The sequence below is a fragment of the Drosophila subpulchrella genome, chromosome 3R, assembly GCF_014743375.2.
Source record: "Drosophila subpulchrella strain 33 F10 #4 breed RU33 chromosome 3R, RU_Dsub_v1.1 Primary Assembly, whole genome shotgun sequence".
NCBI lineage: Eukaryota > Metazoa > Arthropoda > Insecta > Diptera > Drosophilidae > Drosophila > Drosophila subpulchrella.
The window spans coordinates 12,748,212-12,766,005 of NC_050609.1; the positions used below are offsets into that span (position 1 = coordinate 12,748,212).

At 41.5% G+C, this 17,794-nt stretch overlaps 1 protein-coding gene across 1 annotated transcript; it reads right to left on the bottom strand.

Annotated features, from left to right (window-relative positions):
* Nucleotides 1-7,631: 7,631 nt before the first annotated feature.
* Nucleotides 7,632-9,168, bottom strand: LOC119560131. The gene is made up of 2 exons (XM_037873484.1): nucleotides 8,894-9,168; nucleotides 7,632-8,832 (listed from the first exon to the last, which is right to left on the bottom strand). The coding sequence occupies exons 1-2, from the start codon at nucleotides 9,090-9,092 to the stop codon at nucleotides 7,742-7,744; spliced, it is 1,290 nt and encodes a 429-aa protein (XP_037729412.1). The 5' UTR covers nucleotides 9,093-9,168; the 3' UTR covers nucleotides 7,632-7,741.
* Between the last annotated feature and the right edge of the window lie 8,626 nt (nucleotides 9,169-17,794).

Here is a 17,794-nt window from a genome sequence, read left to right on the forward strand (position 1 = left end):
TGGCTCCACTGCTGGCAGCCTCAATTCTTTTTGGGGGCCAGACGACGAAAGCAAGACACTTATGATTAATGTTCTGGCAAAATTGAAAATATATTTTTAACCCCACATGAACAACAACGGCGAGCGGAAATGAGGAAGTCTTGGTTTGGTTTATGTTCTGCCAAAAGGGGTTGGGGTGGATTGGTTAGGCGAGCGGGGTTTTTGGGGTATGGTATGTATGCTCAACATACGGGGCAGATCACGATCATCAGAAGTGAGATTAGGCGGGGGAGTGTTTGCTCGTACCATTTCCATAAAGAGGAAGTTGGAGTTATTGTAGATGAAATTCTCGGAAAAGGGGCAATTTTATGGGGCGGATAGAGTTGAAAAGGGGGGTTACGGGGCAGGGGAATAGTGCTGAAATCAGATGGAATTAACGGAAAAAGATTTGGAGATTAATCTATATGAAAAAAATATTTTTATTCAAAAAAACTATTTTGAAATTTAATTTTACTACCGTTTTGCACAAATCAGTGTGCCCTTAAAAGTATGCAACAGTTTTGGCTTCAAAACGGTATGAAAATATTAACTACTATTTTGGGTCCAAGTATATTTACAAATTTGTTAGATGTCTAACCAAATAAGTGATTATTTTTGTCGAATATCCTTTGTTTACCCACTTGACTTCTCCTGATCTTCCTCGAAGTTCATTAAAAATACATGAGCAATTATCAATTCTACGAATCATTTCATGGCATTCGCATTTAAGACTGGCCCATAAATCTCCCTGACTTCAAATCGAGATCAATGCACGTGCGAATCCCAAATATTGGAAATGTTTAGAAAGACCCAAATCCACCGGCAATACGAGAGCAAATTGCGCAGTCGCAGAGTGGACAACAAGATAAATGACCTGCTGACCCAGCCCATAAACGATGCTGTCACTGGGAAGATAGTTCCCAAAGTCAGCCAGAAAAGAAAGAGCCGGGGCCCAAGTAATAATAATAATAAAATAGACAGCAAACTGCGACAGACAGAAGAAAGAGTACTGTAGAATAAACACGCCAGGATATCAAGTGTACACGTCTCAGCTCGACTCTTTTCGAATCGTATCGGATCGGATGGTGAAGAGCATGAGTTATGTTCTTCGGACTGCGAAAGATCTCCAGTTTCTGGTTTCTGCACTTGCAACTGCAGATGAAATTGCAGGCATTGTGACCAGATAGATGGCCCGAAAGAGAGTATCGTGGGAATGGGCATTGTGACAAAAACAAAAAACAAGGAATATGGTCTGTGGGCTTCAAGTGTCGCCAATGCCCGAGTCCGTTGGTTCGTTCGTGTTTTCTTAGACAAATGTGTCCAATTTTTTGTGTTGTATTATTTTGCTTCCCACTGGCCACAAAGAAAGTGTAGTACGCGTTTACCATGCGACCGGCATCCTCGATCTTCGGATCCTCCGAACCTCGGTCTCGGTCTCAAGTGGTCAACGCTGGGAAAGACAATCACAGACAGTCTAATTTGTGCGCGGGCCACTTGAGTCTGGGAAAGGAAAAGAAAGGTCGGGCGTGCACCTATTTTCCCTGGACAAAAGTGAAGGAGTATGCACTCGTCTATTCCGAAATATCCTGCACTGAAGGCAGATGCATTTGGCGTGCGTGGGAGTCAATTTTGTTAGGGCCAATGTGGGCACGATGACGCAAGGACAATATATTCCTTAAAGGCACTTTCTCACGGCCCCGAGTAAGGTGTCAATTTTGAAGAAAGCAGAAAGAGGAGATTCTTGATGTGACTTTCCAAACCTTTTAAAAATCCAATTTTATATGCAATATGTGCATTATACGAAACCTGAGGAACAACAGCCATCCATTTGCTGTGCTTATCTGCAATCATTAGTATTAAATAGCCACAATTGCATCTAAAACCACTTGTAAGACCTTATGTCTTATAATGGCTTTATCACATTTGGTAATCAATTCGATTATTATTATTTCAATGTATATAAGACATTCAGCTAAAGTCAAGATGTCGTAACCACTCTGGGTATTCTAGCTAGCTTTCCCAAGCCAAAATGGCCTTACCGAGCTGGAGACTACGAAATAAGAAATATTTCAAATAAAAATGTAAACTTTGTGTATTTGAAATTTTTTTGTAACTAAAGATTGAGTTGACAGTCCATTTTCGTCACCATGCACATGTTACAACCTTTAAATATAACCTGTTGGTCGGGAATTAAGTATTATTTATAATCCTAGCGACATTTTATGGCCATTAACACCGACTCTTCCGGTCGAAAAGGTTGCAAGGTATCGTAAATCAATGAAATCCCGATCAAATAACAGCGATATATACTTAGCACAAAGGTTCAGATACTGAGGAGATTGAGATTGCATGAATGAAATGCGGCGAAGGAATTTCAAATTGAACACGGATGTGGCAACAATGTTGCTAAGTCTCTGCAAACATTTGAAAGTTTGCTCAAAGATAAGTGATCCGTTCGATAAGCGTGGCATGGAGGAGCTGGGCTCTGGATTCGGGGTCTTGAGAGCCGGGTCGATAGGGCATCTCGCTGATAAAAAGTAAGGGTATCAGTTTGAGGGCAGCAACAAAATCCAGAGAGAGTGTCCCAAAAAATCCGCATTATTTCCTTCATTTTCGGGCCGGTGATAAAACCTCGGCTGACTGCCAAGAGCTGTTTGTTCGATAAGCAAATATCAGATACGCACATACGACACAGATGCACTGCAGATACAGATACATTTGGTCGAAAGATACGAGCTGCCCGACAGAAGTGTGCAAACATATTTGAACTTAGTTAAAAGCGCGTAAAAAGTCGATAAATGTCACTTATCTGTTTGTTGTAAATAATAATAAAACCACTAGGGGTCAGGGGAGTGTGGGAGGTGGTTGCTAAAAGGGGCCTGCACTGAGAACAATTTGCAAATATTTCAAGACTCATTAAAAATGTATTATTCTTTATTTAAAATGTATTTTTAACTAAAGACATTTATTTTATATGTGTATCTTAAAATATCTATACTTAAATTGATTCTGGTATAGATCATATTTTATTTCTGTGTAAAATCCAGAGGAAATCTGAGTCTGCGGGTTGTGCAGAAACGGAAACCGGAGCGAGTGCAGCAAATACAGCGAAAAAAATGAATTAGCGCCAGCTGCACTCGAGTGACGTCACCAACATAACGACTGAGGAACACGCCCCCCGTTTTTGAACCCCCCACACTTTCCGCTTAGCCCGCATATGTTCGCCACTGATAAACTGAGTTTTTATGAATGGAAGAAAGGGATTTTTGATTGCTTTATAACTGCCGTTCCGTTACTTGCCGACTCTTATCAATGGAACCCCAAAGCGAATATTATTGCAATATGCCGCTTCTTTTGATGGACTGACCTTGAGGCGGCTGCCAAAAGATATAGTCATAAGACCAGATGATATACTCCCGAGACGAAAGTGTGCAAATAATGGAAAGATAAAAACACTCATGTGTGTATCTGCAAATCATATTGTATCTCACTACGGAAATGACTGCGACGTGCTCCCACTGGAATTGCTCGTCTCCTCCCATTTCCCCCTGGGTTTTAGTCCACCGATTCGCTACAATTCCAGTCGGCAATTTATGCAGACTTATCGCGTATACCCTGCATATATGTGCACACATATGTTTGTGCATATTTTATTTTATTTTATTTGATTTTCTGCTTCTTTCAATATTTACTAAGTCTGGCGCGTGCTTTGGTTTGTGAATGAAGCGAATTATGTGTTATATATAGTTGACAGTCCGATTCAATTGATCCATTCTTCAAGCTATTGAATACGCTTTCTAATTGGGTCTCTAAGTATTCAAGAATTAGATAGGATTTCCATTAGAAAAATTTCAGTGTTAAATAAGTTTTAGTTTTTCAAAAAATGGTATTTAAAAATATTTTTAAATTTACGAAAAATGTCCAATCTATAAGAAAGAGTTATACTTTAAGGACTTACATTTAAAAACTTTATATCTTAATAAAAGGAAGGGTATTTTCAATACTTGATTACAAATATGTATCTACATGTTGTACCATATCACACAGCTGCGTTTGTACATATTCAGTTATTTTGCGTTCTATGAACAACCCGAGAAGTACCCAGTCATGTTCCTAGAAATAACCAAATGAATCCATAAATATTAGTCGAGGCGGCATGCTCAACCGCATTCCGGAATAGTCGGGTTTTATCGTTTTTGGGTCATCTCTGAATGGGATTTCCTGGGCACTCCCTGCCATTGACCAGAATCATTTATTGAATGGCCGTTGCTCTATCTCTAAAATATTCCTGGAACGCATTTGGGTGACACAGTGAGAAACGCAGTCGCGGCCTCTTCAAAAACCATTCGAGCCCCCGCCTGGCTTTCAAGCACCCGAGGGTTTTTATTATACTTTAGTATCGCGGACAAAGGATGCGTGTAGGTCGGTTGGATCCGAAACCTAGAAATTATGCTGGACAAAAGTGTTAAAATTGCGTAGAGAAATTGTTTGGAAAATATGAATTACAAGCCTCTCGAAGCGAGTCCAAAAACTCCCCGAAGAGTTACCTGCCGCGCTCTGCACGGGTTTTTCCTATTATGTAAGGCACTGTAACAGGTTTCTCGACTTTGGTTTTTGTTCTATCCATGTTTTTTTAAGTGCCTGCCGTAAAAAATCATCGTTCTGGTTATGCGCGATCCTTGAAGTAGGTGTTAAACAAACAGCAGCCCGATGGGAAGCTGTGCGGAAATCGGTTTAGAAGGCAGAAAGTATATCATGAAAGAATAACATCCAAGGGGGTATAGGTGAAAGGAGAACTTGCTTAAAAGAATCCTTTATGGGAAGTAACTTCTGTTTAATTTAAGAGGCGACTTGAAAGTACTCCAGAAATCCTTGGTATCTTGTGGTTTCCTTGAGGCTTGACCTTAGAATACTTCAGTTTTAAACACTTCTGATCATATTTCTAAGGGATACTGCTGTTTTCTTGAGAGAAGTCCTTAGAGCTGAGTACTTTTTGTTAGTTTCTACTGTCTTTTTAAGGGATTGACCTCAGTGTTCTTTAGGCACTCTCAACATGTTCATATTACCAGTTACTATGTTTTCTTTTAAAATAAATCTTTACTTTCAATAGCCTTGAGTAATTATAATATTTTCTCAAACAATGCCCTTATAAAAGTAGTTATTCCACTTTGATTTTATTTTTGTTTTCTATCTACATCGCATTGTTGCTGGCAGTGTTATTCCTTTTTTATTGGTAACAAATGAAAATCTTTTTACAATCGCTAGATTTATTTGTCCCGCCTAAAAAACCTATGATATTACATACCTTTAACATGACACGTTTTTACTATACCATTAATTGTTCGAGTGGCCATTCATTTGCCTCAAACAAAAGCCATTTAAAAACCCATTTCATACAATTAATAACAATAAAATTACACTAAAATTGCAACAACACCGCACACCCCCAACAGGCGGCATACAAAGGACACAAAGGCCTTTGTCGCAGGATCTGATCCACTTGCCACTGAGGCCGCTATTCAAAGTAACTCGTAACTCTGTTCGCTTCATTCAGAAAACGCACTATATAGTGCGATGCTATATAGACAATGGGCGTGGCTCTGCGCACTCGACTTCGAAATCCAGAGATACAGAAATCCAGAGACACACATTGCACGTGCGTGAGTGCAACAATTGTCCTGTGACCTGCAATTGTGTCATGTCCTGATCTCCTGTTTGTCCTGCAATGTCCAGCTAGTGTAGTTTTTTTTCCATTTAAAATCAGCGATGTGAAAATTTCCCAAGACGTGATTTTCATGTAGTTTTTTCCTTAAAGAGTACGTCTCATTGTTTGCGCAGTTCATTAGTTGCCAGGAGACTCGAGTTCATTTCGGTGGACACGTACATGTCGGAAAAATGCCGCCAAAAATTTTTGAAGACGATTTTTCTTACCAAGCTTTGCCGCCTCAGCTGCGGTCGAGTGTCTTTTTTTTACCTTTAAGTAAGGAGTTTGGTGTTTCCAACATTAAACTAATTTATCACCAATATACGCCAAGATCCTGGGCACACGGATGGGCTGGGAAAGGACACCCCTTTCGGTGGGAATCGCTCGTGTGTTGGGCTTTTGTGTCTACTTACCATAATGAAAACATTTTCAAATATTTTATGCAAAGTCCTGACATGACCTTTGCCGAACCTCAACGGCCGCGTCTCCCGTTGCGTTTGATGTCCTGTCCTGAATGGGAACTGCAACGTTATACCATCCCATCCCATGTACTCATCCCTTACCGGTTCGTAATTTGCGATCTGAACTAGTTTTCGGTATGGGTCCTGTCATTATGTAGATTTTCCAGGCTGCGAGCAATGCGAGTTTGCCCCAAAAAAATGGAAAGGGGAATACTTAGTGGCATTGCTGTTAGTCGGGATGTTCCTTGGGTTTACGGGGGTCATCAAGCCTGGGATTTGTTCTCACAGGAAATATGTGTGCTAGACCATAAACCTTGAAAGCACAAAGAGAACCAGATAACGATCCAGCCCAAATGTATCCACCGGCAAATGGGAAAAGGTATATCCTACACAAAGCCGCAATTTGGCTGGTGAAAATCGAGGTCGATCCATTTGCAGGACCATATATATATATATACGACTTGCATCTCCGCCTCCGCCGCGATGACTGACTGCAGGGTTTGACTGTCTAAGCCGCAGGTACAGAGTGATTAACCGCCGAGCTATTGCCACCGCAATTAGGATCGGATCGGATCGGGATGCCCGAGATCCCAATAAAAGCCAAATTGAATCGGGATCGGGAACGGGGAACTAGTGCAGGACCTGTAAGGATGCAGCTGATAATGGCAAAGAATTGCGTCGTCACAGGTTCACAGAGATGGCCAGCCAAAAAATAGAAATAGGGGGCAAAAAGGTAGAACAATTTTTTAACATCAAACGAATAAAGGTCGCCCTTGCACACTTATACTCGTATTTACTTTGGAAAAGGGAGCTCCTCCTGATTTGTTGCAAGATTTCTCTGTAAATGGCATAAAAAACCGCTCGAGATACAAGGCGACAAGCCGTGGGATCGCTGTGGCTGTGGATCGTTGTTAAGATTGTTAATGGCACCCGACCTGTTCACGTTCCCGTCCACGATCACAATGTTGGACAATTAACACGGCCAAGAGCAACAAAAACAAGCGGGTTCTTGGAGGCACATCCTTGGGAATGTCGGGCAAAACAGAGGCCAAAAAGAAATCAAGGCCCACTATTTTTTCTCCTTTATAGCATTCTCTTATATCTTTTATGAATTGTTCATATTTTGTGGATCATTCAAGGAGGGCAGTGCCGCTATCAGCTGATCCAGGGGATTAATTATGTTGACAGGTTGCTGTAATTGGAGTGCCCTTAGATTTTAAGGGTACAAATGTAGTCGGAAAGTGGAATTAACTTTATAATATTTTCACGTTTCATTCAAGCAATTCCTTTGATATTTTCCAGGAATCAAAGGACATCCTCTGGGGTTTTCCAGTTTATTGAGAGTCAATCCTTCGTTATTAATAAACATTTTAGTTCTCTAGAAAAGTGTAACACCCTTTATTGATACTTTGAAAATATAGTTCTTGAAAACTAGAATATTTTGGGACTCAACAGGACACCTTTCCCACGGCAAAATTGTAATTAAGAAGTGAGTACGGGGCATGTTATATCTATATTAAAATATTTCATTTACAGATATTTCAGGACTTCAACATTTTTATTTTTCTGCGTACATCTGATCCACATACTCCTTGACACTGGGTCGCTTTATCAACTCATCGGGTGGCAGATCTATATAACACTTGCTTTTTCGGTAAGCCTCTACATTTGTATAGCAGTGATGGACGTAGTTTTGACCCAAAGTGGACAGAATCTTTGAGCGTAGATCTGGCTTGGAAAATTCTGGAATAACTAATTTGGGCAGGGGGACCCAGGGAGTACGAGTCAATGGTTGAGCCAAAGGAAGGTCAATGGGAATGGGAGCAGGAGTTTTTACATGATCAGGATTGGTTTCTAAAATTTTAAGCGCATTTGGCTTGGTTTCACTCTCTAATAACTCCGGATCCTGCTTGGCATGTTCCGAAGACTTGGACATCACTTTCTCCCGAAGATTTCGCAGAGTCTGTGCCGCTCGTGGAGTACCTTTTTTAAAGACCCTCACCTCGTCCAGACTCAGGGAGGATTCGGACAACTTGAAACTCCAACGGGAGACCCCATCTTTGGTGGTTACTGCATACACGTAGTTCTTATCTGCTTTCACGGGTGCCACTGTCTTTTTAGATTTTGCTTCCACAAGTTTCTGAAGACGTGCCGATCTGCGAATTGAATGTTTTTGGGGTTTCTTCTGCTTCTGGGGGTCAAATTTGTTCGATTTATCTTTCTTTGGCAACCATTCAGGTGTTTTAGGTAGCTGCTCAACCAGAGACTTTGGTCCTTTCTTAGAAGATTCAATCCGTTGATTACCTACAATGCCGAATGTCTGCATATTGGACCTATTTCCTGATCTCACAGTGGCCTTGCGACAGCTCAATCGGTTTCCCTTGATAAGATGGGGACTAGACTTGATCGCTTGTTCCATGGAGGCAGTTCGGGAAAACAGGACCATGGCGTAGTTTAAGTTGTCCGAGCCGTTCTTCACGCAAACCCGTTCCAAATCCCCAAAAATGCAGAAATAATTGAAGATATCGCGATGAGTAATGACTTGATTCAAATCGGGAATATACATCCGCCGATTGTTTTCCGCCTCGGGAGGCGATCGTTTGGGTGGCTGAATTACCACCGTAACGGGCTGCAGGGACTGAAAACGAGCTATAAAAGTAATAGATATATATCTCTTATAGATACCGATCTTGGATAGCTTTTCACTCACCAGCTTCCTCCTTAAAGTCATTGTCCATTTCCCTGGTCAATGAGTAATCCTGCACGTGTTCAGCCATCCTGGTTATTTTTGGCAAAGGACTGCCGTCCTCATCGCCATGATCTATTCCCGGAAAACCGGGTAAGCCCGCTGATGTATGGGGCACCACAAGAGATCCCATCGAAGCGAAGGAGCTCCATGAGTTTTCCATGTTTTCCAGTTAAAAGAAAAAAAGTTGTAATATTTAAAGAAGTCAATTTCACCTGACAACCAAATTCAAAGGCAACTCTGATTCCAAAAATATGTGTTAAATATAGATGTGTTTAATTAACACTTCAATTTTAATTTAGAGTTGAATATTTGTCAATCAAAATATTTGCTTTATTATTATAAGGATTTCCGGATATTAAGGTGTTAAGGCTTGAAGCATTAAAACGGACCTTTCATTATCAGTTATACTTTTTTCTGAAAATAAAACCTGTCGCCTTGAAAATTTGCAAAATCAGTATAGTTTTTTTGCCAAATTTTCTAAATTTTACCCAGAATCCAAAGCCTTTCCCTTGAGGTTTCCCCAATTCCGTGAGAGTCAAACCTTCTCAAACCTTTCTCATTGCATAAATACAAATTGCATTTTTAGTTCACCAAAGCCTGGGAAAATTACCCACAGTTTTGCTAAAGGAAATGATTTGCCAAATTCGGTACAAATATTTTCGTTGGAAATTTAATAAATATTTTATAAAACCTTTGGTTGGAACTCGAAGCCCCATTCAAGGTCCCCAGAGTGTGTGCCGCAATGAATGAATATTCGTAACGGTCGGGATTGCAATTCCGATTCATAAAACTGTTGCTACCAAATCGTGGCCAAATGAAAGGACCCAGTAGGCCGAAAGCAAAAACTCAGCTGGAATGCGTTGGCAGTTTGAATGTCGCCTCAGGTGACAAATTGCAAGGCTTGCACCGCACAGGTTCTCTGAGTTCTAAAAAGGACTCAATGACGCGGCAGGTTCCGTTCCGTCAAAAAAAAAAAAAATGTGCCATTTCGCACCTCCATAAAAACGTGTCCCGAATGGGTTTCCCTGCCATTTGCCATCAATGACACTGGCGGCCTTCGTTTTTGGTTGCATAATGTTTGACTGCTCGGCGGAAAGTTGCACATGGCATCTAATGTGCGATTTGCATTTGCAATCGGTCAAGGGTAAACAGGATGTGAGTACATGAGATGAATGCATGGTGTTTACCCAACTCGCAGAAATCAGGGCGCATCCTTTTCACAAACATCCCAATTTCACATCCTCTGCCACCCAAGTTACGTAAGCCATAAACAAGTGACTGGTCCTAATAGACTTGTTGCCAAGGCCGCAGAGATCGCCTCCTTCTCACGCCTCGGCTGCATCCGGGACTCATCGTTTTTCCAGCTAAAAACGCGGCAATATCCCTCAGATACTCGTGAACTTAATCCATTCATTCATTCAGTGTTATTCATTCATTCATTCACTCACCCGCAAACAATAAGGACACAACTAGCAAATCTTTCGAGTACTTCAGCGAACAATAAGGAGCCCAAGCAAATTTCTGTACGAGGACATTCGATGTTCTCACGTTTATTCCACTGATTTCCTTCGTTTTTGGGTGTTTTTTTCGGCTCTTTTTTAATGTTGGCTTAAACCTCAAGTGACCGAGGGTTTGATGATGATGATGAGCTCACAGGGAATTTGCAAAAAGAGAAGAAAAAAAGGAAAGCGGATACTCAGCCACTCACCCGGGTGTCCTGGCATCCTCATCATCCGCCGATCATCCCGGATATAGTTCGATATTTTTTGCGAGATCGGTGCTCCTTTCACAACGCAATTCTGTGGAATGCCCCAAGAACACATAATAATCAGCAGATAATGCCGTTGATTATCTCGGGAATGTCTATTCATCTTTGGCTGGCGCTGTGTCCTTCGAGTCTTGCCGCCTCGAATTTCCCTCGCCGTGTGCGGCCTGCCAAAAAAGTGAGAATTTATGAGGTTTTCAACCAGAGAGGGGGTGGAGTTTCCCTGGAAAGCGAGTGGAGCTGTGCGGTAACTGTGGGAAAACTGCATTTTCCGGCCTGACTTTGGCGTTTACCAGGAATTTCGGCTTTCAACACGGATGCGATGTTGTCGCCTGTCGCTCATTGTTTGGACAAAACACAATTTAATTTGATTACAAATCAGAGGGACAGACATTTGCATTCAAGACTTTTCCCAGCCACCCCGGAGAGCCCGCATTTGGTCAAGAAACATTATGCAGTCGCTCGATAAGCACGAAGTCTGTGTCATTGTCGCCTGATGAAGATGAATGATGTAATAATTCCGTCATAAAAATTACGCATACTCAGCATACTCCGTATCTGCAGGGTGGATTTACTTCTAACTATATAGCTTTTATGCGAACCGGACCAAATTAAAGCTTGGAAATCCTCGGCCAGCTGCCAGCTCAACAAGTTCTGCATGCTGTGTGCAGAGGTATACATATATACATTTTCATTTAGAACTGGTTTACTCCGACTAACCCCATCATATCCATTTACATTTATCGCATTTTCCGAAAACCTCGAAAACCCCGAGCAGCTTTCATGTTTCCAAAAAATGTCGGTTTGTCGGGGCAGAGAGGAGAAAATCGAAAAATCCATTAGCATGCTCAGCCGGGCAAATCCATCATAAGCCATGCCTAAAAAACTACTTAAATCTCTGTTCGCCTTGACCCTTCGTCTTTTTCTTCTGGTTCTTCTTACATCGAATAAGTATCTTATGGATGCGAGTCGTGCATCCTTTTTTTGTAACGAGATGGATACTTGTTTTATGTCTTCGTTTCGTCGGCTTGTTGCCCTCGCCTCACCTTTGGTTTCGTTTTCTACAACTCTGTTTTCTACGTGGGCCAGTGTTCGATGGATTTTGTTTTGATTGCGCTGTCCGCTGGGTTCGAGACCCCATTCCCCTGTCCCGAAGACCCCATCCCGAAAACCCCATTCCCATTCCCTTTTCCGATTCTTCTTTCTCGTTTGTAAAGTCAAAGTGTCGAATTGTAAAGATCAGTCACCTTTTGGTGGATCGCCTAGGCCGTACATACATAAATGGATGTGTGCATATGTAAGGCATCCCATAGATACATAAACATTTACATTCCTGCCCCCTTTCGTCGCCTTTTTTAAGTCACTGTAAAAAAATCAATTCTAAAATCGAGAAAATGACCTGGGAGATTCAGTGCTGCAAAATATAATACAATAATATATCTAGACACTATTAAGTAGAAGAACAATCAGTTTATATCTAAATATAAATAAATACCAAGAAATATAACAGTTTATAGATCGTATTAGCATGTTTACTTAAAGGAATTTTATTTTTTGCAGTGCAGTAGAGTCCAGCTCTAGCCCCTTATTATGGCAGGCATGTCGCCTTCTTCCTCTGCGATTCCACTGTGTAATCACGGGCAAGTTCACTCCCTACCTCCCTAAAACACTCCATCCCACCGCATATAACATATCCCAGTTCGGTTCGGTTCGCAGCTCTATGGCTGCACGCTTATTTGTTTGTTTGTGGGCTCCAGATCCAAACTGGTACTGGCATCCGTTCCAGGGCGTTCACTGTACACGGGTACAGTCCTCTCCTGCCTGGGTGTTTTTCCTGATTTTTCTCCAAAGGGGCGCACGTCCAACAGGTTTGTCTAGTAACGAGTATGTGCAGCGCTCCCCACCGATTTTAATGCTTCTGTTGTTGGGTTCTTAGAACGCAGTTGTTTTCCTTTCGGCTCTACCTGAATGCCGATCGAGCCCCCTTTCAGTTGGGCTAGGAGTCAAGTTTACATACCTCACCGCATCGCTGTTTGCCAAGACTTTCAGTGCTATAGAATAGAACTCTGGCGGAAACTCTGGAGGAAATCGTTTCATTCTAAGCCGATTTGCTGCAGGCGAAGACGGAAGGAAGTTGACAAAATGATGATGCGTGGAAAATATTAAAAAGGGGAAAACGTCAGGTAAGTCAGGGCAAAGACCTCCATCAGATGGGAAGATGGCTATATTTGGGGAATCATGAATTTTAATGTGCTAAGGACAGGAGAATTGTCGGAATATAATGTTCTACAGACAGACAAATTGGACTTCATTTACTGAAAGGTTAGAAAAAGGCCACACAAATGTCCATTACGATCATTGCATGCATATTAAGTTTTCTATAAACAAGGAAAAAAATTTAATTACGACTTCAACATGTTATTTTCCCTATTGATTTTTCAGACTGTTTAGTTGTCCCAACTTTTATTACCCCTCGTTAAAGTTTTAATTGCCAATAATCGTTTAGTAAACCCCAGTCACGCCCATTTGGTTATACGAGTGTTTCGCCCACGCAGTCGATGCCAAATAGAGATGTTGAATTTTATGGCTAATTGATTTTAATCTCGACTGCCTCCTTGGTGGTCACAAAATCAGCACACAAATCCCTATACATTACACTTAAATGCAGGAAGGGCAGTAGAAAAAAAGAGGCCAAAAGGAAAATACAGATATATCACGATAAGGTGGACATTTTGCGCATCATCATCATCTTAATTTTGGAGAGCAGGTTCCCAAAAAAGAGATCTCTTCTTCCCGGGGCAAATAATTATTGCAAACGCAGATTAGTTGAGGATGAGTGGTCACAGTGATCTCTGGCCAGTTATCAATGGCACCCACAGTGAGGTCCATGCTGCTATATCTGAAGTTTCGGATCTTCCAGATGATAAACGCTTCAATGAACGGGACTGTCAACAATGAGAGAACAACTGGAGGGGGAACTGCAGAAAAAAGGATTTCATTTAGTTTTATTTATTTTCTTTGCCAGTCAGCTGACCGACCCGAGTTTTCCAGCCCACTTGAGGTCCAGCCAAAGAACCGAACCCAAGATAATATCTGAGTAACTCCACCTCCGATCCTCGTTGCATGGATTTTTTCTATTTTCTACTTTTCTGAATTCTGTTATCTGGGGTAGAGCAAAACGGCCGAGGACAAAGACATTTTTTGGCGCTCTTTTTCTTGGGTTAGATCTATGTATGGTTAGAAAAAATTTTACTGTGAAAGGATTTTTGAGCGACCTTTTTGAGCAAAAGGATTTGCCGCACTGCTGTTCATTTTTCGTTGGCCGCATGACCAAAGCCAATAACTCTTAACAGTGTGTGCGCATTTCGTAGTTGGTATCTTCGAGCTCACATCGTGAGTTAGGCCGGCTTAGGGCTTATATTTCCATTTCTCATTTCCTATTTCCAGAATTTGCATGCGTAGGCTGAAACAATATTCCACCCACACAGAACCGGGGAATATTCATTAGGGAAAGCCAAACAAAACCAAACAAAACCTCGGCCAAGTTAGTTATTCTCCCGATGCTTTGCTAGCAATATTTTCAAGTTAAAGCAGGCTTATCCCGGACCCAAATCCATACCCTGCTGGCTCTATTGTAAATTGATTAACTATCCACAAAAGCAACCTGTAGTTGTTCAGTTACAGTTCGGATGAGAGCTCGAGTTAGAACGTTTTTCTGCATATCTAGGATGGATCTGGAACCCGAGAGCAAATAGGCCACACATGCATGGCCATTCAGTCGGAAGTAAATGTGCGAAAGTGCTTTGTTTCCATATGAGATCATCTGGTTTTTGTTGTGCAAAATTCGAGCTGGCAGATGCCAACTAGTTTTCCATATACCGCATACATAGATGTCTTATGCCGATCCATTGAGCAATCTGTCGTCAAACAGTTGCCGCCCTAAGACCTCGTGCTCATCTCAGGACAGGTTCGGCTCATATGCAAATTATGTCCAAATTGTTCAACTTCCTGGAAGCCCGCACACAACCAATAGCTCTATATGTAGGTATTCCAGATCTGGTTTTGTTTTTTGCACAAGTGTTTCCATACCACCGGAAGTTTTTATGATTTTTTCTTGGAAAACTTGGAACAGTAGCTGACTTGCGTAATGTTTTGGAATACAGAAGATTTTATTGTATTTTGATTTTCAGTTATATTGTTTAGCAGGTCCTAAGCTCGTGCAAATCCTTTGAGAGAGGCGGCAAAGATATATGGGGAAAATGCATAATAGTTTTTCACACTCTGCCGCTAAAATCCAAAGGCCGTTGGATTGCCAGCATTTTGACTCGAATGTAAATTACTTTGATTGTTTAAACATAGTGTTAAGAGCTCGGAATTGCTTTTGTATCTCAGGATTTTATTTTCTGTATTTGTTCTGGAACAAAATTTCAACAATATTGCAGGGGAGTTGATATATGGCTTTGGCCAAAGATAAGGAAAGGAAACCTAACAATGTTTTCTTAAGTACTAACGTTTATTTTCCTAACATTTTTGTAATTATGGACTTTAGGATTATTAATCACAGGAATGATCAAAGTTTTTAAAGAGTTTTATAAGACAGACCTAAACTTGTAACATGTCAAATCTATTCTTTTGTCCAACAAACAAGTGTCGGTCCGTTTGACTGCTTTGTGTGGTTGACCACAGACCACAACTTCAAAGATCTAACCGCAACGATGCGAGACCCAAGTATCTATGTAATTTTGCCTACTCATTGGGGCATCCTAATTGCCTTTGGCCAGAGTCCCAAAGAAATGAGTTGTAAATGAGCAAAACTAACTTTTCGCAAACATATCCTTGTCAGTCATAATGTCCTCGAACCGCAGGAGTGATGCTGTCACAATGCTTTGAGGTGGTTCGCATTCCGCCAGTAGATCATTAATAAACCTTTTTGCCAGGAGCCAAAGATTGCACATGAAACACGCCGACTTTCTAACATTCTAATGATAATATCATCAAAGGATTTTCAAGCCATTACCAATCGATTCGCCACCATGCAGATATATATCCTATCTTTAGATGGAAATCAAACAGTAAGCACACGCCCACTCCCCTGCCCACGACCACAACTAACAAGCCGTGAAATTATTTTTTTATTTTTCGGGTATATGTATCTAATGGGCGATGCATACATAAATCGCTGGGTTATGAAAAGGCAATTAAGTGAGGGCAATCAGGGAGTGGTGAATCCTGCTGAAATTGGTTGAATGACCCCCGAGATGATCGTGAGAATCCGAGTAACCCTTCGATCAAATGAGTTCTGAAGAGGTTACACGCTAAAAATTAGATGATTGCGTTTTAGTGTGTCATTAAAATCGGTCTATTTGTCTGCGATGTCTTGAAAGGTTTCTACGTATCCATCGATTCCATTTCATTTCACGACCACTCCCTGGCTCAGCAGTTTTTCCGTTAAGGAATCAAAACATATAATTTCCCCCCTTCCCTGAGAAAGGGAGAAACAACAGGTATGAGGAGTGAAGGAGAAGTAGAGCTGAGAATCTCGGGACATAGAAGAAAATCCAATACATACAGGTAGGCATATACAACCAGAACCAGAACAATAGAACCTGTTTGTCGGAGGGGAAAGTCCAACTGGAATCGTGCTCTCATATAAGAAGACCTGCTGAGATTTCCTGCCGCAAGGAAATGGGAAAAACAAACCCAAGAAGGCTGGGCAAAGGAAAAATGATAAATGCCAAGCAAACAGGTTGGGAGGACAGGTAGCAGGAGGGGTAATGTTAATCTCAGGGTCCCCGGCGAGGAGGTGGAATCGTAGGACTTATCTCTCGGTAGCCCCGGGGCCCAAGATCGAAGCGAGACCTGCACGTGGATGTGGCTTTGGATGCCCAGGATCCATCCCAACGATGATGAAGCCTTTTCTTTTCTATGCGCACTGCGCACTTCCAAACGTCAAAGACCCTATAACGAGTTTTGTATTCAAAACCCATCAAGGCGGTTGGGAAAGAAGAAAACGAGTTGAGGATCTTGTGGTTTTATGGGGGTTTGGCTTTTTCACAGATTACCAAATTATTTTCCATTCTTTGAGACTGCGCAGGCGTTCCAATGTAAATGACCAAACAAAGGAGCCCAGGGAATGTGTGATACTGGGGCCCCTCAGTTGGCCTGGGAAAATCGGAAAAAAGGCTGCTGGAGTCCAACTTTCGGACCTTGGACCCTGGGCATAAAAATTATTTCTACATGAGCTGCATGTGTATACTTAGGGCAAACATACATACATATATGCATTATTTATAACGTCCAGTTTTTGAAATTATTTGTGATTTTAGGATCCCAGCATAACCAATCGTAGTCATGATGTAGATGATTTTTTGTAGTCATCACTGAACCGTACAGAAAGCGTTTAAAATACCACTACTTGAAGTTAAGAAGTGCTTTGCAATATATAAAAAAAATTTATAAGGTGTTAGGATTTTTTGTGAAATTTTCAGTAAAAAATCTATTATCCTAAGAAAGAATAGTTTTTCTAGAGCTAATTCTAATTTACTGACCTCGTGCAGCAGACATAAACATCGGAATTCAGATGGCTCGACATCTCGGGATTGTTTTCATTTCATTGCCATGTAAATAAAAGTTTTAAACACATGTGGACAATGTTGCAGGACAACGGCGGCATAAACAAAACCCGATCGCAAAGGTTTAGGGACTCAATAAATTGCCGCTAATCCTGATCCTGAGAAGTCGCGACTTTTGACCCAAAGTCGAAGACAATTCACTGGCCGCTGCTAATGAGCATTGAGCCAGGGGTTACTTGAGATCTTATCAAAACAGAAGACACAGACTCAAAAATCTGGCAGGATAACGGTAGCGGCGATCGGTTTTCATTAGATCCTTTTTGGCGCTGCCGCCCCGATTTGTTTACGGCTATGTGTTTATTAGGGGCACCCAGGAAAAAAAGAGGAGAGTTACGAGCGGGTCTTGAAACTCGAGTCGCCAGTGCGGAATCCTTGAAGTGGTCAGCGTTTGGAAACCCGGCCATATGTCGTCGTCGTCCTTGTTGCCCGTGATATATGCATGTTTTCATACTACTCCTCCATTTC